Source organism: Syngnathus floridae, chromosome 2 (genome assembly GCF_059516105.1).
Source record: "Syngnathus floridae isolate MCC-2025c chromosome 2, RoL_Sflo_1.0, whole genome shotgun sequence".
Lineage (NCBI taxonomy): Eukaryota > Metazoa > Chordata > Actinopteri > Syngnathiformes > Syngnathidae > Syngnathus > Syngnathus floridae.
In genome coordinates, this window is record NC_142414.1 from 4,565,054 (window position 1) to 4,585,863 (window position 20,810).

Below are 20,810 nucleotides of genomic sequence, written 5' to 3' on the forward strand. Positions count from 1 at the left end.
CGAACTGCGGCCTAGGGTGTCCTGGTGCCAAGTGCACACATGGACACCCTTATGTTTGAACATGGTTTTGTTCATTATTGAAAATCCGTGTCGAGCACAGAAGTGCAATAATAGAACACCGCTCGGGTTCAGGTCGGGGGGGCCGTTCCTCCCAATCACGCCCTTCCAGGTCTCACTGTCATTGCCCACGTGAGCATTGAAGTCGCCCAGTAGAACGATGGAGTCCCCAGAAGGAGCGCTCACCAGCACTTCCTCCAGGGACTCCAAGAAGGGCTGGTACTCTGAGCTGCCGTTTGGTGCATACACTTTTTAAAAAAAAAAAAATTTTTCTATAGGCTAGAATCCATTCCATCGCTTGATTGACATATAGGTAAGCCTGTCGGGAGGAAATCACAGTGAACCGCACCCCCCCACCGCAGCAAATTTGGCTGTGCATACACAAGCCAGGTGTTGTGCTCGATTTGGTTCCCCCGTGAGATTTTGTTCCCCCTGCCGCGAGAGCGCGCACGCCTTGTTTGGAAAGCAAAAAACCGATGTCGTACGGCGTCAGCACTCTGTTGTTTTCAATAAAAACATGAAGAACTCACGTTTGCGTCCGTCAGTTTTAATTTTTATAAAGGATTATTCTCATTTGATGTCTTTAGATTCATCCGCGTTCTGCCGTTGAAGTGGTGTGCATTCAAAGACCAGTCGTACAGAAGGACCACTCATTCACTTCACCAAAAAGCAACGATATAATTACGTGAGCTCTTTGCATAAACCTCGATGCAAAGAAACTCCTCCTTTTGGGTACCGTTACATGCTACAATGAGTATATATTACAAAGGAGAATTTCTACTTAATTTTGATCATCATTCATCCATCCATTTTATTACTCAGGTATTTTCAAAGCAAATTAATATTGTTGCATTTATTAATTTGCTTTAAAATGACAGGCGCAATATAATTAAAAACTGACACTATAGCAATGTCAAACGTGTTCATTTAAGAAAAAGCCACACACGTTTTGTGATCAAATCTTTCATAACGAGAATGATTTGAGTGAATTGATTTGAATGAATAATTGAGAAGAAATTTCAGTTCTGAAGGCTCCTTTTGTCCCAAGCAAAGTGACAGGTGGTGGGGAGGGGGGATAACAATTGTAACAGGAACTCTATAAAAAATATCAAGCCGTGAGAATTTGTGCCCCCCTCCCATTTTGAGAACGGTGAGTCCTGGACATCGACTGGCTTTTTTTCTGTCTTCCTGGGGGTCTGTTCATCTTGTGTGGCAAATTTGAACAGAATCCCTCATTCCTAGGCCAAATTACAGGGGGGAACACATCCTCACGGGGCGGCCGTGAGGATGTGTCCCCCCGCCCCCTATTTTGAGAAGGGTAAGTCCTGGACTCCAACTTTTTTTTTTTTCTGTCTTCCTGGGGGTCTGTTCAGGTAATGTGGCAAATTTGAACAGGTTCCCTCATTCCTTGGCCAAATTTCAGGGGTGGGACACATCCTCACGGGGCGGCCGTGAGGATGTGTCCCCCCCCCCCCCCCTATTTTGAGAAGGGTAAGTCCTGGACTCCAACTGTTTTTTTTTTTTCTGTCTTCCTGGGGGTCTGTTCAGGTAGTGTGGCAAATTTTTTGTCTGTTTGAATGCACCCCGCTTCAACGGCAGAACGCGGATGAATTTAAAGACATCAAATGAGAATAACCCTTTATAAAAATTAAAATTGACCGACGCAAACGTGAGTTCTTCATGTTTTTATTGAAAACAACATAGTGCTGACACCGTACGGCATCAGTTTTTCGCTTTCTAAAGAAGGCGTGCGCGCTCCCGCGGCAGGGGGAACAAAATCTCACGGGGGAACCAAATCGAGCGCAACACCGGCACCAAAGCTAACAAGCTAATAAACGCATTACACATCAACACACGCACTCGCTTTTGTCTTTTAAACTAAAGAAAGTTTATGACCATCAAAAATGAGTGGGGTTGCTGGACCAAGTAAGAAGCCAAACCGTATCACTTTCATACAGAATGGGAGTTGGATTTTTTTTTTTTCACCTGATTGACTGGTTTGACATTCCCTTTAGCACAGCTCCATCTAGTGCAGGGGTGGGCAAACTTTTTGACTTGCGGGCTGAATTGGGTTCTAAATTTTGACCGGGGGGCCAAACCAGGAGCAGATGGATGTAGTGTTTGTGTGAAGCAATATAAACGACATGTTAAGGTCATTGCATAAAAGGTTTTGGCCTTTAGTAGGTAGTAAAGCATAGATATTAAAAAAAAAACTTATTGAAAACAAATGCCTTTATTAACAGCATAAAAAATATTTCACCAAAAAACTGCTATTAGTGATTATCATTAAATACGACACTCTTATTATGAATAACAGTTTCCAACACTTCAGCGCCTGCAGGTCAAATTTATGAAAGATGTTTATCTTATGAGCCGAAATCACATCAAACGGCAAACATTCTGACCAAATACATCATCTTGAAGAATCGGTGAAAGAATACATCTAAATAAAGTAATAAAGAAATCAAAACGGCAACACTGACGAATATCTGAAAATTAGAGCAGAGCTTTAACTCACAAACACCTGGTGACAGAGGTGAGGAAACAGTAAATACTTCCTTAAAGTAGGCATTAAGAACTGTTAAGAAGTTAAGATTAGTGGTGCATCAATGTCCTTGAGCATCCTGCATCGTTTGAAAATGAGAATGGTCTCTAGTTTCAATCCCTGCTATTTGTACAAATTATATTCCAAATGCTTTTTTTTTTTTTTTTTTAAAACAAACTTGAGAAACTCCCCTTCATTTTCAGTTGGAACAGTGTTGTTGGTCTCACTCTTTTTTACTAATGCATCATAGTCTGGAGTAAAATTTGTTGTGGCAGTTCTTAGGATAGAGCCGAGGTGTTGGTCCGTTAACCTAGATCTGTGACGAGTTGATGTTCATGCGGCTGAACATCACGTCACGTCGCGTAGGTCGAGCGAAATTGTTGTCTCTTTTTAAACACTCTTTATTTCCATGGGCCACTCATTTTAATAGAAGGATTCCAGGGAAAGGTTTGTCGGTGGCTTTAGCGTAAAACTGTATCTGAAAGCCCAGCGCGCAAATTACGAGAATGCTGACGTCACAGGCCACACTCTAAATTCGGCACTAATAGAAATAGAGTGCAGACTACTGAGTATGTACACGCACTTGTGAGTGTGCACTGAGGTTTCTGACACGGCTTCCAGTAATAAATGCGTGGGCGGGCGGTTCCCCATCTACTGGGGAAACGCAGTCATTGCAGGGAAAATTACCGGAGAAAAAAAAAGTTTAATACAATTTATTCAGGGTTGGCGGGCCGGATTAAACAAACGGTCCCGTGGGCCGGATGTGGCCCGTGGGCTGTAGTTTGCCCATGTCTGATCTAGTGGATGCATAACGCAAACCTAGTCAACCCCAGTTTGACGCTGTAGGTTCTATTCTATGCGCCTTTTAATCCGGTGAGCCCTATATATGAAATAATTTCTAAAATAAAAAAATTCAATGAATGTGCGCCTTATAATCCAGTGCGCTTTATAGTGCAGAAAACACTGTACATCGACGAGAGCTGGACTTATTTACACTGATGCTGGCCACACGACATAATTTTTATTTTTGTTATTGATTGCTTTAATTGATATAATAAATTAGATGGTTTTAGACCCAACAGTCCTGATACCCTTTCATCTTTATTCAAGTAAGAATGTTATTTTCAATCAAGTCTAAGTTGTTTTCGCTCAAAAATGTCATCTCTGGTCAGCGCTTGCTGCGAGAGATTACGTCAAGCATGCAAACAAGATAATAATGGTGACGAGGAAGACGAGACGCACTGCGTCTGCGTGTGTGGGAGGACTGTGGATTTTGCAAGAAAGGAGATTGTCTTGATAACACAGTTGCAGAGTATTGACTTTGCAAATGCCCAGTACAAATTGTGTTCCCAGTGTACTTGTACACTGGGAACACAATTTGTCGACGCATGACGTTTCCGCCGCGGGGGCGCGCGCGCACCTTGAGTCAGATTAGTGCGACATTACTTGCTTGTTTTCACAAAGAACACACATTTGTGTGTTTTGATGTTCAGTTATATGAACAAGGTTTTGAAAAATAAACAGGTGATGCATTCAACGATCAATATCTGCGTGTAGAAGCAAAAGAACTGTACGAAGTCACGTTCGTCAGTTTATTCCATGTCCGTTCATTGACCACTCACACGATAGGACATCTCAAACATCCACAAAATACTCATTCAATGCACCAAAAGGCAATGACTCAGCACATTGCAGGGAGTAGGTGACTTTTATGATCTATTTGAACCACCAAAATCAGACCACGGGGGATGGGGAGTCAATGGGACAACAGTTTTTGTTGCCAAGCATGTGGACTAGCTGATATTTTTTAAACCGAATATGTAAGCCTTTCGCAAAATTGGATAAAAGTCATCATCACGATTATTTTGTTCAATATTGAAATCACAATTTACACAATTGTTTTGGAAATTGGAACATTTATTGAACATGTTTTAAAAAAGCACTCTCCTGTTAACAGTGATGGGAAAGTTTATTTTCTTTACAAACTACCGTATTTTCCGCACTATAAGGCGCACCTAAAAACCTCCAATTTTCTCAAAAGCCGACAGTGTGCCTTATAATCAGGTGCGCCTTACATATAGACCAATATTGAGCCACTACAGCAGGCGTGTCCAAAGTCCAGCCCGCGGGCCAAATGTATATATCTTATATATGGACAAAATTTTAAAATGGGCCATTCATTAAAGGTGCGCCTTATAATCCGGTGCACCTTATAGTGCAGAAAATACGGTAGTTCAAAGTTCACTTCACAAATTTTAAAATGAACTTGTTCAGTTCAGAGCTCGTAATTGAAATTTCATGGTTTATTGTTCCAAAAATGAAGTTAATCATTTTTTTTCTTCCTCAATAAAAAAATGAGTTGCTTTGAGCTGTTTTCTGGCATTTTCCCATTATTTTCACCCATTCCATTCACACTAGTATCCAGATGCTATCAACGTACAATCTTAAATATAAGAGAAAATCGCTTGAATTGTCTCTTATACTTCATGGTGTCGAAACTTGCACAGTAAAATTTTAATTTAAAACATTGTAGTTTCTGCAAGTACTTACCGTAATTTCCGGACAATAAGTCGTGTTTTTTTTCATAGTTTGGGTGGGGGGGCAACTTACTCAGGAGCGACTTATATGTTTTTTTTCACGAATTTTTACTTGATCATTAAGACATCACTTACTTAGAAGTATAGTTGACCACTTCCCGTGTTATTTTTAGTATAGTTGATCATTTCACATGCTTTTATATCTTTATCTTGAACATATTCAAGACATAAAACATAGAGAAAACATCAAATAAAGCAATTAACGCTTTAAAGCACCATATCCAAGTCCACTGTCTGCTGTATGTACACTTGCTCCATTTTTGCTCCTCTTATATTTATTATTATTTATTATTATTTGTTTATCATTTATTCAACACTCTTATTTATTCATTGTTTGTGCCTTATTGGGGTTTTTTTGTGTTGCTTGTATGCATTTGTGTACTATCTCACCGAGGGACAGTGGGAACGTAATTTCAATCTGTGTGTGTGTCTTGGTATATGAAAAAAAATCGACAATAAAGCAGACGTTGACTTTGATAAAACAACCAAATAAACAAAACAAAAAACTACATCTGAAAAGAATTATATTTTCAGACGAAACTGGATGAGGGCGCTCTAAATTTCACCGTTGGCTGTGACTCATCAACTGGGTGGGCTTAAGAAAAATGGCACCAAAAAGAAACTCATATTTTGCAGGTTACAAACTTCAAGTTGTAAAATATGCAGCTGAAAACAGTAACCGTGATGTACCAAAGGATTACTATTTCAAGTGACGTCAGTGGCGGTGGTTGTTTACATAAAGGACAAACGTACCCATGGACGGACTACCGGCATCATTAGCGGTGATCATTTCTAAGTGACACAGAGGACAAAGAGTTTGAAAGAATTAAGGATTTGGAGTGACATAGAAGGTTGAAAAACTATTATGGCTTTTACGCACGCCCGGTCCTACTCTACTGAGTCGGGGGCCGGCGCTCGGCCGAGTGGCTGTCCGCAAACAGTGCATGGGGCTCGGACATGGCTATTATGCACGCCCGGTCCTATGCCATGGAGCTCTCGTGTTTAATAAAGAACGTTTACCAAACCCACGTCTATCCTTGTACTTTGTTAACGCTACAATATAGTTATATACTAGATCTGTGGAATAAAGACGAGGCTGACGTCAGGGCGCACGCGCGGCGATGTTGACAAAGGACGAGGAATTTGATCGATGGATTTAATGGATTTAAAGTGCACGGATGGCTTGATAATATTATTGCTTATATTATTTGAAATATAGTCTATCGTTATATGAGCCTGTGGAATATTTTGAAGTGCAAGCGCCCTCAGCCGCGCGCACCCATTGTTGACAAAGAACGATCGATGGATTTAATGAATTGGAGTGACACCGATGATTTTATAAAGGTGTGTTGGGTCTAAATACGATTAGACATTAAATCACTCACTGGAATGAAGAGGAGAAGACAACCAGAACAGGTTTACTCGCGAGGAGAACGATAGAGAAAGCAAACTCAGTTACAACCTCCATCAGTTCTGAGTCCATTCACCACGTGCCCCTCTTTTTAATGTTATGGTTGCCCTGGTTACAGAGGCGTTGCTACACTAAAGGGAGGGGGGATTGTGTCTGTAGCAACGCTGATTAGCAAAAGAATGTAGTGTGGTGTGAATTAGCACTTCGTTGTTGGCTCTTGAACCCCCGCAGAGACCGTCCCCAGCCGTCTTCCCTCACAGTTGGCTGACTCCTTCTCGACTGTGGTCAAATACCCTGAAGCACGTTGATTGCCGCTTTGCTGTGGAACAAATGCAACTAGACCTTTGCTAACTTTGTCTACTTGGTAATTAACACATAATAATAATAATAAGTAACTTGTCCTAAACACTTCAACACACATTAAGTATGTAACCGGTATGCAGTTCCTTAAACAAACATTGAGTAAATATGGGATAACTTTTATGCAACTACTTCTAACTGTATGTAACCTTTAACAAAGAAAAACAGGTCTGATAAACTACAATCTATGAACCAAAACTATATCTAACTGCAAAGGAATGAAGTTCCTGTGAATCAAACAAAGAACATGTCACCTATGCAAATAAGCCTTGCTCATTGTTAGTGAAGGCCTCTTACGGGAATGAAAACACACAGACAACATAAGGACAGGAAGGATACAAATGGCTGACAGGGATCAAAAGACATCCCTATCACTAAAAAGGAAGAACCTAGATAAAAGGAAAGATAAACTCGTAAAGGCGAGGCCTCCAGGTCTGGCAGGCCAAAGCTTCACTTAAAATTATTCCAACAAGGTGTTATTCATGTAATCGTTTTCTTTAATAACTCTATATGTTACGTCAGGCCCATTCTCAGCTCTTCGTCTGTGTTTGTCACGTTAGCATACCTATCGTTTGGCCTGTTGTTGCTATCGTATCGAACGATCGATGGATTTAATGAATTGGAGTGACACAGATAGTTTTATAAACATGTTATTTATGTAATAGTTGTCCTAAATCACTCTATGTTACATCAGGCCCGTTCTCAGCTCCTCGTTTGTGTTTGTCACGTTAGCATACCTATCGTTTAGCCTGTTGCTGCTATTGTTTAGCCTGTTGTTGCTCGTTCATTTTGGTGTGGGATTTTGTCGAATAAATTGCCCCCCAAAATGAGACTTATACTTTTTTTTCACTTTTTGGGGCATTTTATGGCTGGTGCGACTTATACTCCGGAGCGACTTATAGTCCGGAAAATACGGTAGTAAGTAGTTATACGGTGAAAATAGAGGGAATTGTGAATAAGTCAAATTGTCGTGTGTGCCCCTAAGTTTTCTTCCAGCACTGCTAAAATCTTCAATTTGAAGCTCTTCTTGAATTATATTAGTCTGGTGCCCTCCTGTAGAGAGACAGCTAATGATGAGCTCTTGAACACAAGAGTGTCTAGCAGCTGACAGAGATGGTTAGCCACGAGCACCCAAAAGACACAGTAAGTGTTCAGCTTGTGAGTGGAGCATGAATTTACCTGCTAAGAGAACACTTGGCACGAAATTCTGAACACATCAGTGGGTTGAGCCAGAAGACTGTACTATTTGAGACTGAAAACTGTACAGTTTTCTGTTACGTGTTGAACATAGCAGTGACCTGATGTGTGCATAGCTATTAACTTGTATTAAGATAGCACAGTACTTAGCAGCAGTTACGTATATATTAGCTGGTGAACATTGCAATGAATCTTGCTGAACTCTAAGTGTGTTCAGCAGCTAAGGGACATGGTTGACATGGTTAACATATTTTTGCATCACATTTTGGATTTGTACGGTGTGTGCAGGTGTTTTCTCAAGAGTACATAAACCTGTTACTGTCGGCCTACTTCTTTGTCCTTGGTGTGTTGGCGCTGTCTCACACGACGAGGTAAGTTGCACAGCCTTGCACATTATACACCACCCTGTTACATTGACTCTTCTTTTTGGTATCCAAGTCCTCTGCTGTCCAGAATCTTCCCCTCTTCTGTGCCAAACAAGCAGTACCAGCTGCTCTTCACACAGGGTGCTGGTGAGGCCAAAGAAGGTGAGAAAAATCTAGTCCTCTAGTCTCCTAGTCTTCTGCCCTGCATACACTGATTGCCAAATTCTGTTCTTTTGTCTCTAGAGATCATTAACTACGAGTTTGACACAAACAACTTGGTGTGTCTGATTTGCAGCAGCGTGGTTGGCGTCTGGTACGTTCTCAAAAAGGTATTCTACGTCATGGTGGTGGGACAATAGCACACACTTGTGTCCAATCATTTTGTACTTTGGGACGGCCAATCATCAGTGTTGTTTTGGCCTCGTAGCATTGGATCGCTAACAATCTCTTTGGCCTGGCCTTTGCCCTCAACGGAGTGGAACTTCTGCACCTGAACAATGTCAGTACCGGATGCATCCTGTTAGGGGGGCTGTTTGTCTACGATATCTTCTGGGTAAGAGCCTGCCTCACCTAAAATTAGGGGTGGGCGATATGGCAAAACTATCACATCACCATTATTATTATTTTTTTTTTTTAAATCACAATCACAAATTTTATCATTATTTTTTTGGGGTGTGTTGTTTCTACGTGCACACCAAACACTGGATGAGCAGCAGCAGCAGCCAGCAGCAGCCAGCCGCATCTTTTAAGTATGTGTCCCGCAGACTTTTCAATTTTATATGGCAAAACTCCTCTGACGACCAAAATAACGTCAACATCGAGTGGCTGACACTGTGCTAATACTGGTGCTTCGTACAGTTCAACAGCTGAAAAAAAAACAACCTAAGTAAAACATGTTAGGTAAATCCCAAGTTCCTCACAGTTCTCCTGCTCGCCTGCTCCTGTTTACTTCTGTCCTGTTTATACATGGACATGTTGTAGTTCTCGAGATTATCATCTTTTCCTGCATGGTTTTCCAAACTATCTTTCTGCATTTGGTTCTTTCTTCTCCATAAAGCCCGCCGGTACCAGACGCAGTGCGTCACGTGGTATGTTCGCAAAATTGATTGGGGTAGCGTTTTACTTTATATCCAGCGGAAAGGCGACATGAGCGTTATTGCGTTGCCTCATCAGCGCCATTCTGCACTCGCATGCGCCCACACGCAAGACCTACATTGACTGATTGAATCGCATCGCCAGAAACCCGTGCAACATATTTGGTGTGAACGCAGCATTAGCTTGAAGCTCACGTTTGCCTCTGGCTGCTGTGTGTCTGACGTGCGATTGGTTTGGCTGTTGGTGTATGGTGTATGTAGTGTTTTGGTTGCTGTCTCCTCAATTAAATAAACAGGTTCATAGTGTCCAACGTCCGAATGTAGTCGCCGCATATAACTGGTTTGCGTCTTGCCAACCCAAATCCACGCTGTGATTTCAGACGATCTGCCAATCTCTCGCCTTCATGAGATCATGAGTTAAATTCGATCTAATATTGTCATATCGCCCACCACTACCTAAAATCTAACCTTAATATTCGTAATGACACTCACTCTTCACAGGTGTTTGGTACCAATGTCATGGTGACAGTTGCCAAGTCTTTTGAGGCGCCGATTAAACGTGAGTATCGGTTAGGATTGATTACAAGACTTTTATTATCTGATTACATGCATGAAATAGACTCAAATGTTCCAATTTATTATATAGCCTACAATGATGCATTGAGATTATTACTTATTAAAACTAGTTGGACCCGTGCAACTGAAATAAGTACATAAATAAGTAAATACCAAAGGCGCATCTAGTCTTTTTTTAGAAGGGGTGGGTACTGAAGCACTAATTATTGAGTTGAGCAGGCATTCCAATCCCCGGCAACAGAAGCTAGCTTTTGGCACATGGAATGTCACCTCTTTGGCATGGAAGGAGCCGAAGCTGGTGTGCGAGGCAGAGAAATCCAGACTCGACATGGCTCTGGTACCAGTCCTCTTGAGAGTCTTCGACTCTATTCCACTCTGGAGTTGCCCATGACGAGAGGGACAGAGCAGGTGTGGGCATACTTATCGACACCCAGATTTGCGCCTTCACCCCGGTGGACGATAGAGTAGCCTTGCTCCGCTTTCGGGTGGGGGGGACAGATTCTGACTGTTGTTAGCGCCTATGGACCAAACGGCAGTTCAGAGTACCCACAGAGTACCCACCATTTTTGTAGTACCTGGACGATATGCGGGAGAGTGCTCCTTACGGTTGATGCATAAGGGTGTCCATACATACACTTGGCACCAGGACAGCCTCGGACTCTGTTCGCTGATTGACTTTGTGGTTGTGTCATTAGATTTGCTGTCGCATGTTTTGGACACTCGGAAGTAAAGAAGGGGAGCGCTGTCAACTGATCACCAACTGGTGGTGTGTTGGAAAAGAGGATCTGTTGGGATGTTCAATCTCAGTTTCAGGAGGAGCAATGCGGTTTTCGTCCCGGCCGTGGAGCAGTGAACCAACTCGACACACTCAGCAGGGTCCTCGAAGGTGCATGGGAGTTCACCCAACCAGTCTACATGTGTTTTGTGGACTTGGAGAATGTGTTCGACCGTGTCCAACGTTGAATTCTGTGGGAGGTGCTTTACTCGTATGGGGTACCGAGCCCCCCTGGGCTGTTTGGTCCCTATATGTCAGAGTTTGGTCTGCATTTCTCTGCAGTACTCTACACTCTCAGCAAGGTCCTTGAGGGTGCATGGGTGTTCACCCAATCAGTCTACATGTCTTTTGTGGACTTGGAGGATTCAACCGTGTCGTATGTGAGATTGCTGTTTGTGGACTTCAGTTCTGCATTCAACACCATTGTACCAGAACGACTCATCTGCAAACTCGACAAACTGGGACTCAGTACCTACCTCTGCAACTGGCTACTGGACTTCCTCTGTCAGAGGCCTCAAATAGTATGTGGTGGTGACAATATCTCAAGCAGCAGCATCACGCTGAGCACGGGGGCCCCCCAAGGCTGCATGCTCAGTCCGCTGCTCTTCACCCTGCTGACGCATGACTGCACTGCAACCTACAGCACCAACCACATAGTGAAATTTGCTGACTCTGGTGGGTCTCATCACCAAGGGCGACGAGACTCAATACAGGTTGGAGGTCGACCTTCTGACCACGTGGTGAGGGGACAACAACAACCTGCTGAACGTCAGCAAGACCAAGGAGATTGTTGTTGACTTCTGGAAGGGTCACACCCAACACCTGCCACTGACCATAGACGGTGCTGTGGTGGAGAGAGTGAGCAGCACCAGATTCCTGGGGGTCCACATCAGTGACGACCTCTCCTGGACCACCAACACTGCATCACAGGCGAAGAAAGCTCAGCGCCGCCTGTACTTCCTGCGGAAACTCAGGCGAGGTAGTGCTCCACCAGCCATCATGTCCACATTCTACCGAGGCACCATTGAGAGCGGCCTCTCCAGCTGTATCGGTGTGTGGAGTGGTAGCTGCACTGAATACAACAGGAAGGCCCTGCAGTGCATAGTGAACATAGCTGGAAGGATTATTGGTGCTTCACTCCCCTCCCTGAAGGACATTTACACCTCCCATCTCACCCGCAAAGCGACCACGATTGTGAGTGATGTGAGTCACCCTGCTCACACTTTGTTTGATTTACTGCCCTCTGAGAAGAGGTACAGAAGCCTGTGCTCTCGCACCACCAGACTCACCAACAGCTTCATACTCCAGGCTGTTAGGATCCTGAACTCTCTCCCCCCTCCACCCTCGGCTACATGACGTCCCAGCGCTCTCTTATTTTTACTTTTTGTATTGTTTACTTGAATGTTTCATGTCTTGTCACCGTGGGATAGTAGGAAACGAAAATTTGATCTCTTAGTAGGTGCTTTGCTAGTATGGGGTACTATACCCCACCCCCACCCGGGCTATTTGTTTCCTATACCGCCGGTGTCACAGTTTGGTCTGCATTTCCCAGCAGTAAGTTGGATTCATTTTCCGTGAGGTGTGGACTTTTGGCCCTTTGTCACTGTTTCTGTTCATAACTTTTATGGACAGAATTTCTTGGCGCATCTGAGGCCCTGAGCGGTCTGGTTTGGTGGCCTCAGTATTGCATCTCTGCATTTTGCAGATGAGGTCATATTGTTGGCTTTTTCAAGCCGTAATCGCCGACGCTCGCTAGAGCGGTTTGCAGCAGGGTGTGAAGCGGTTGGGATGAAAATCAGCTACTCCAAATCTGAGACCATGGTCCTCAGTCAGAATAGGGTGGGGTGCCCTCTTTAGGTCAGTGATGAGATCCTGTCCCGTGGAGGAGTTCACGAGTGAGGGCAGGATGAAGCGTCCAAATCTGAGACCCATGGTCCTCAATTCGAATAGGGTGGGGTGCCTACCTCTTTTGGTCAGGGATGAGATCCTGCCCTAAGTGGAGGAGTTCATGAGTGAGGGCAGGATGAAGCATCTGCTGTGATGTGGACACTGTATCGGTCTGTTGTGATGAAAAAGGAGCTGAGCTGAAAGGCTAAACTCTTGATTTACTAGCCGATCTACAAACCGGATTCGGTTGAAGTTGGAAAAATGTGTAAATAAAATGTAAATAAAAACAAAATACAATGATTTGAAAATCCTTTTCAACCTATATTCAATTGAATACACTACAAAGACAACATATTTAATGCTCAAACTCAATTAACTTTGAATTTCATGGCTGCAACACGTGCAGAAGAAGTTGGGAAAGGGCATGGTTACCACTTTGTTACATCACCTTTCCTTTTAACAACACTCAATAAACGTTTTGGAAGAGAGGAAACTAATTCTCTCAGCTTCTCATGTGGAATTCTTTCCCATTCTTGCTTGATGAACCACTTGAGTTGTTCAACAGTCCGGGGTCTTCCCTGTCGTATTTTACGCTTCATAATGCGCCACACATTTTCAATGGGAGACAGGTCTGGACTGCAAGCGGGCCAGGGGAGAACCTGGACTCTTTTACTCCGAAGCCACGCTGTTATGATGTGCAGAATGTAGCTTGGCATTATCTTGCTGAAATAAGCAGCGGCGTCCATGAAAAAGACGTCACTTGGATGGCAGCATATGTTGCTCCAAAATCTGGTATGTACTTTTCAGCATTTATGTTGCCTTCACAAAAATGTAAGTCACCCATGCCATCACAGATGCTGGCTTTTGAACTGTGCGTTGATAACAGTCCGGGTGGACCGCTTCCTGTTTGGTCCGGAGGACACAACGTCCAGTGTTTCCAAAGACAATTTCAAAAGTGGACTCATCAGACCACAAAACACTTTTCCAGTGTGCATCAGTCCATTTTACATGAGCTCGGGCCCAGAGAACCCGGTGGCGTTTCTGGATGTTGTTCATAAACGGCTTTTGCTTTGCATGGTAGAGTTTTAACCCGCACTTACTGATGTAGTGACGAACTGTAATTACGGACAGTCGTTTTCTGAAGTTTTCCTGAGCCCATTTGGTGATATCCTTTACACACTCATGTCGGTTTTTAAGGCAGTGCCGTCTGAGGGATCGAAGGTCACGGTCATTCAGTCTTGGTTTCTGGCCGTGGCGCTTACGTGCATTGATTTCACCAGATTCTCTGAACCTTTTGATGATATTATGGACCGTAGATGTTGAAATCCCTAAATTCCTTGCAATTTTGCTTTGAGAAATGTTGTTCTTAAACTGTTCAACTATTTTCTCACGCACTTGTGGACAAAGTGGTGAACCCCATCCTTGCTTGTGAGTGACTGAGCATGTTTGGGGAGGCTCCTTTTATACCCAATCATGGTACCCACCTGTTCCCAATTAGCCTGATCACATGTGGGATCTTCCAAATAGGTGTTTGATGAGCTTTTGTCAGCTTTCTCAGTATTTTTTGCCACCTTTCCCAACTTCTATTGGACGTGTTGCAGCCATGAAATTCTAAGTTAATTATTATTTGGCAAAAAACAATTAAGTTTATCAGTTTGAATATTAAATATCTTGTCTTTGTAGTGTATTCAATTGAATATAGAGATTATAGAGAATAATTTTCAAATCATTGTATTTTGTTTTTATTTACATTTTACACAATTTCCCAACTTCAACCGGATCCAGTTTGTAGATTGGTTTATTTACATTTCAAAAACCAGAAGCCATTCATTTACAAATGTGATTGCACTTTAGTTTACATATTTAAATGTTCAGATATTAAGATGTGACACAGTTTTTGCATGATTTGAATGAGGCAAAATAACATGCTTTTTCTCTTGAATATATTGTTATAATCATTTGTTTCAGATGTACTGTAATTATTTTCTGTATAAAAATTAAATTTGGTGTTCAAAAAGTCTTTTTACAAACTTGAGTCAAAAAGTATTCTTGAGAAAGAGGGGTTCGTCTTATAATCAGGATCGTCTTATATCCGGGCCAATACGATAACAACTTTTTTATAACAAGGTACAAGTGTACATACTGTAAATTATAAAAAAATATATAATAAGGTAAAATACTGTAAATATACTTTTAGAACTCTTATAACAACTATTTTTTTATAAAAAGGTACAAGTGTACGTACTGCATGTGGGCAATTTATGTCCCATAATTCCTCAATTTAGAAGGTTTATTTTGAAATTGTGATTTTTTTTGGGGGGGGGGGAATCTGTGATTTACTGAAGCCGCAATAATCAAACCGCGATGTAGCGAGGGATTACTGTAAACGTAGAGACAAACATGGTAAGTACAGCGATGGCCACGGCGTTCTGATGTGCTCACTCTCTCCCCTTGCCAGTGGTCTTTCCACAAGACTTATTGGAGAAAGGTCTGGATGCCAGCAACTTCGCCATGCTGGGTCTTGGTGACATCGTTATCCCGGGCATCTTCATTGCGCTGCTGCTACGTTTTGACGTCAGGTAACCCTGCGGATGGGATGCTTGTTGTAACCATTGCTTATCGTTTCTTGTGATGTCTTCTCCTATTTTTTCCTACTTTCATTGGTTCTTCTCATTTTATTTGTCCTTCAAATTGTTCTTAATGTTCTTGTATTCTTCCATCCTTCTTTCTGCTCGTCGTGGTTATTCTTGTACTTAACATACTACATATTGGACTTTTTCTCTCCTACTTGTTCTTGTGCACATCCTTCTGTTTCTACTTTTTGATCATCTAATTGGTATTCTACTTCTGTTTATTGTATGTAATGTTCATCTACATTAGTATGTATATACACGTTCTAATACTTGTCTTCCTTTGCTTTCTACTTGCTCGACATCTGCTAATTCTTCTTTGACATGCTTCTCTTTCTACTTTTTCCTCTTGTTAATCTACTTTTAACTTGTTCATCTTTTCTTCTACGTTTTCTGCATGTGCTTTTCCTCTTCTAATTCTCATTCTTATTCTGTTAACTTTTTCAACCTATTTCTTCTCCTACTTCAATTTGTTTTTCGTCTATTTGCCCTTGTTGTTTTTATTATTCTCCTTGTTGATTTTTCTCCACCTTCTTCTACTATGTCTTGTTTGCTTCTAGCCTGAAGAAGAACAGCAGGACATATTTCTGCTCCAGCTTCCTGGCCTACATCTTCGGACTGGGCCTCACCATCTTTGTCATGCACACCTTCAAACATGCACAGGTGAGACATTGAAGGTCACAGCGCCATTAAAGCCCCTTCCCTCAGAGAGTAGCTAACCTTGGTTTGTGTGTGTGGTCAGCCCGCTCTGCTCTATCTGGTACCTGCCTGTGTCGGCTTCCCCGTTGTAGTGGCTCTCTTCAAAGGAGAACTTACTGAGATGTTCAGGTGAGTAACCATGGTAAAAAGAAGCAATCTTAACCACAGCTGCTGTTATGACAAGTCAGTGAACGCAACCAATCATCCCATTCAATGCTTGGACATCATCCTCCTGTCTGTCTGCATGCATTTCCTGTCTTCTTCTCTTCCTCTATCTGCCGATACTCCATGTGTCTTCATCTACCTCTTCTACTGCATCAGGGTTCTTATAGTTTTGGAATCTAAATTATAGTTAGTTTTTATTTAGTTTTGAGTTTTTTGTTTTTTTAATTTAGCAAGTCATCATGAGGACAAGCGGTTCGGATGGATGGATGGATGGATGGATGGATGGATGGATGGATGGATGGATGGATGGATGGATGGATGGATGGATGGATGGATGGATGGATGGATGGATGGATGGATGGATGGATGGATGGATGGATGGATGGATGGATGGATGGATGGATGGATGGATGGATGGAATAGTTTTAGTGTTAGTTTTAATTTTTAATTATTGCGTGTGTGCAAGATTTTAAAAAAAGATAACATGGTAGGTATTGCGTAATACAAGTTCAGGAAAACCATTACTTTAAAACTGTTTGATATTACCGGGTACAGTTTAACAATCCATAGACTATTTACAATAAGTAATACTGATTTGAAAGTAAATAAGTGTGCAGTGTACTATTTTTTTTTATATGTACTGTATATTTTTTTCCATATATGAACCAAAAAAATTAAAGCACTTTTTATCTAGTGTTGCCTTTCAGGCTGAGTTAAATAAATGCAGGGAAGCCATTAAACCACACGCAAACTCATCTTTTTGGAGCAACGTCATCGTGTTGGCTCTTTTTTTTATTGGCTGCTGCTTTTTGGTGTCGCTTCTGTGCGCCACACATTAGGACTACAACTCCAACGTGACTGCTTGACCTTCTCTTCTGCAAGTGGTCATGCATTCATTTAGAACTATTGTCTTTTCCGCACTATAGGGCGCCCTTAAAGGCTTATAATTTTACTCAAAAAAACACAGTGCGCCTTGTATTGCAGAGCGCCTTATACAGTGCTTTGCGAAAGTATTGGGCCCCCTTGAACCTTTCAACATTTCGCCACATTTCAGGCTTCAAACATAAAGATATAAAATTTAAATTTTTTGTCAAGAATCAACAACAAGTGGGACACAATCGTGAAGTGGAACGAAATTTATTGGATAATTTAAACTTTTTTAACAAATAAAAAACTGAAAAGTGGGGCGTGCAATATTATTCGGCCCCTTTACGTTCAGTGCAGCAAACTCACTCCAGAAGTTCAGTGAGGATCTTTGAATGATCCAATGTTGTCCTAAATGACTGATGATGATAAATAGAATGCACCTGTGTGTAATCAAGTCTCCGTATAAATGCACCTGCTCTTTGATAGTCTCAGGGTTCTGTGTAAAGCGCAGAGAGAACCATGAAGACAAAGGAACACACCAGGCAGGTCCGAGATACTGTTGTGGAGAAGTTTAAAGCCGGATTTGGATACAAAAAGATTTCCCAAGCTTTAAACATCTCAAGGAGCACTGTGCAAGCAATTATATTGAAATGGAAGGAGTATCAGACCACTGCAAATCTACCAAGACCCGGCCGTCCCTCCAAACTTTCATCTCACACAAGGACAAGACTGATCAGAGATGCAGCCAAGAGGCCCATGATCACTCTGGATGAACTGCAGATAACTACAGCTGAGGTGGGAGAGTCTGTCCACAGGACAACAATCAGTCGTGCACTGCACATATCTGGCCTTTATGGAAGAGTGGCAAGAAGAAACCCATTTCTCAAAGATATTCATAAAAAGTCTCGTTTAAAGTTTGCCACAAGCCACCTGGGAGACACACCAAACGTGGAATAAGGTGCTCTGGTCAGATGAATCCAAAATCGAACTTTTTGGCCACAATGCAAAACAATATGTTTGGCGTAAAAGCAACTCAGCTCATCACCCTGAACACACCACCCCACTGTCAAACATGGTGGTGGCAGGATCATGGTTTGGGCCTGCTTTTCTTCAGCAGGGACAGGGAAGATGGCTAAAATTGATGGGAAGATGGATGGAGCCAAATACAGGACCATTCTGGAAGAAAACCTGTTGGAGTCTTCAAAAGACCAGAGACTGGGACGGAGATGTATCTTCCAACAGGACAATGATCCAAAACATAAAGGCAAATCTACAATGGAATGGTTCACAAATAGACTTATCCAGGTGTTAGAATGGCCAAGTGAAAGTCCAGACCTGAATCCAATCGAGAATCTGTGGAAAGAGCTGAAGACTGCTGTTCACAAACGCTCTCCAGCCAACCTCACTGAGCTCGAGCTGTTTTGCAAGGAAGAATGGGCAAGAATTCCAGTCTCTCGATGTGCAAAACTGATAGAGACATACCCCAAGCGACTTGCAGCTGTAATTGCAGCAAAAGGTGCCCTACAAAGTATTAGCGCAAGGGGGCAGAATAATATTGCACGCCCCACTTTTCAGTTTATTTGTTAAAAAAGTTTAAATTATCCAATAAATTTTGTTCCACTTGTTGTTGATTCTTGACAAAAAATTTCTATATCTTTTTTTGAAGCCTGAAATGTCGCGAAATTTTGAAAGGCTCAAGGGGGCCGAATACTTTCGTAAGGCACTGTGTATGGATCAATTGATGAATATGTTGATCCATACTGGTTGTACACAGCGCTCTGCCAAAATGTTTCAGTATGACTAGTAAATTACAAGGTCGCATCGCTTTCAGCATTACGGCAACCGTAGTCAGGGGCATCACCAAAGTAAGCTGGTCGATCTCATGACATTTTTTTAATAAAAAACAAAAAATTTTCTATAGGCGAGAATCCATCCCATCGCTTGATTGACATACAGGTCAGCCTGTCGGGAGGCAATCTCAGTGAACCGCACGTGCAACACCCCCTCATTGCAGCATGTTTGGCTGCGCATACACAAAAGCTAACAAGCTAATCAATGAATTATGCATCAACGCACGCACTCGCTTTTTTCTTTTAAACTAAAGAATGTTTATGACCATCAAAATGAATGGGGTTGCTAGACCAAGTAAGAAGCCAAACTGTAACACTTTCATACAGAATGGGAGTTGGACTTTTTTTTACCTCATTGACTGGGTTGACATTCCCTTTAGCACAGCTCCATCTAGTGGATGCATAACACAACCCTAGTCAACCCCAGTTTGATACAGTAGCTTCTATTCTATGCGCCTTTTAATGCAGTGCGCCCTGTATATGACATTTACAAAACATTTATAAAATAAAAAAAATCAAGAAAGGTGCGCCCTATTATCCAGTGCGCCTTAGTGCAGAAAATACTGTAAATACATTTAAAATCAACACGAAAGGCTCGTTTATTAAATTGCCAAGGGAAACTAAAGACATTTTTGCTAGAAGTAGTTTGTTTTGGTTAGTAAACGTAAAACATACTTTGGTAGTTTTCGTTTACTAAAACAACCTTGGTGTATATACTCCTCGTCATACTAAATGGGCTGTACTTGCTGTATGCCTTCTACGTACCTTTGGTACTCAAAGCGCTTCACAGTTTCGTCATTCACCTCCTGATGACATATCGTCAGGAGCAACTGGGGGTTCAGTGTCTTGCTCAAGGACACTTAGACATTGTCACAAACCCCCAACTGCCGGGTTGGAATGCAACCACTCCACCATTGAACTACACTGCTCACTCATGAGTACCGTAATTTTCGGACTATAAGTCGCACCGGAGTATGTCGCACCAGCCATAAAATGCACAATACAGTGGGAAAAAAACATATATAAGTCGCACTGGAGTATAAGTCGCACTTTTGGGGCAAATTTATTTGTCAAAATCCAACACCATGAACAGACATGAACCAGCAACAAAAGGCTAAACGATGCGGTATGCTAACGTGACATATACACAAACGAGGAGCTGAGAACGGGCCTGAGTAACATTCAGAGTTATTCAAATAAGTATTACATAAATAACACGTTTATCAAACCATCTGTGTCACTCCAATTCATTAAATCCATCGATCGTCCTTTATGTAAACAATGCCGCGTATGCACCACATATGCGCCGCTGACATCGGACTCGTAAGTTGCATTTCTAATTATTCCACAGACCCATATAACGATATATAAAGTATATTTCAAATAACTATCATATAACAACAATATTATCAAACCATCTGTGTCACTCCTAGTCATTAAATCCATCGATCAAATTCCTTCCATCCTTTGTCAACAACGCCACGTGCGCTAGCCGCACAGATCTAGTATACAACTATATTGTAGCGTCAACAAAGTACCAGGAAACACGTGGGTTTGGTAAACGGCTCTTTATTTAACAAAACAAGAGTTCAACGAGCCAACAACTACTGAACTGTAATGATAAAAACATATACAAGTTGCTACACAAAATAAAATATATCAAATAACTATAACATAAATACGTTTTTCAAACCTTGTGTCACTCCAAATCATTAAATCCTTCAAACTTGGGGCC

The 20,810-nt window shown here is 42.0% G+C and overlaps 1 protein-coding gene across 4 annotated transcripts in view; it reads left to right on the forward strand.

The window, feature by feature from the left end:
• The window catches only part of hm13 (histocompatibility (minor) 13), a 51,658-nt gene that overhangs the window by 27,290 nt on the left and 3,558 nt on the right, over positions 1-20,810 (forward strand). For all 4 annotated transcript variants that reach the window (XM_088398267.1, XM_088398282.1, XM_088398257.1 and 1 more), the window contains 8 exons: positions 8,456-8,538; positions 8,606-8,694; positions 8,776-8,861; positions 8,960-9,085; positions 10,128-10,185; positions 15,323-15,443; positions 16,055-16,157; positions 16,237-16,322. In XM_088398267.1, the coding sequence (XP_088254393.1) occupies positions 8,456-8,538; positions 8,606-8,694; positions 8,776-8,861; positions 8,960-9,085; positions 10,128-10,185; positions 15,323-15,443; positions 16,055-16,157; positions 16,237-16,322 (752 nt within the window). The remainder of the gene's footprint in view (positions 1-8,455; positions 8,539-8,605; positions 8,695-8,775; positions 8,862-8,959; positions 9,086-10,127; positions 10,186-15,322; positions 15,444-16,054; positions 16,158-16,236; positions 16,323-20,810) is intronic.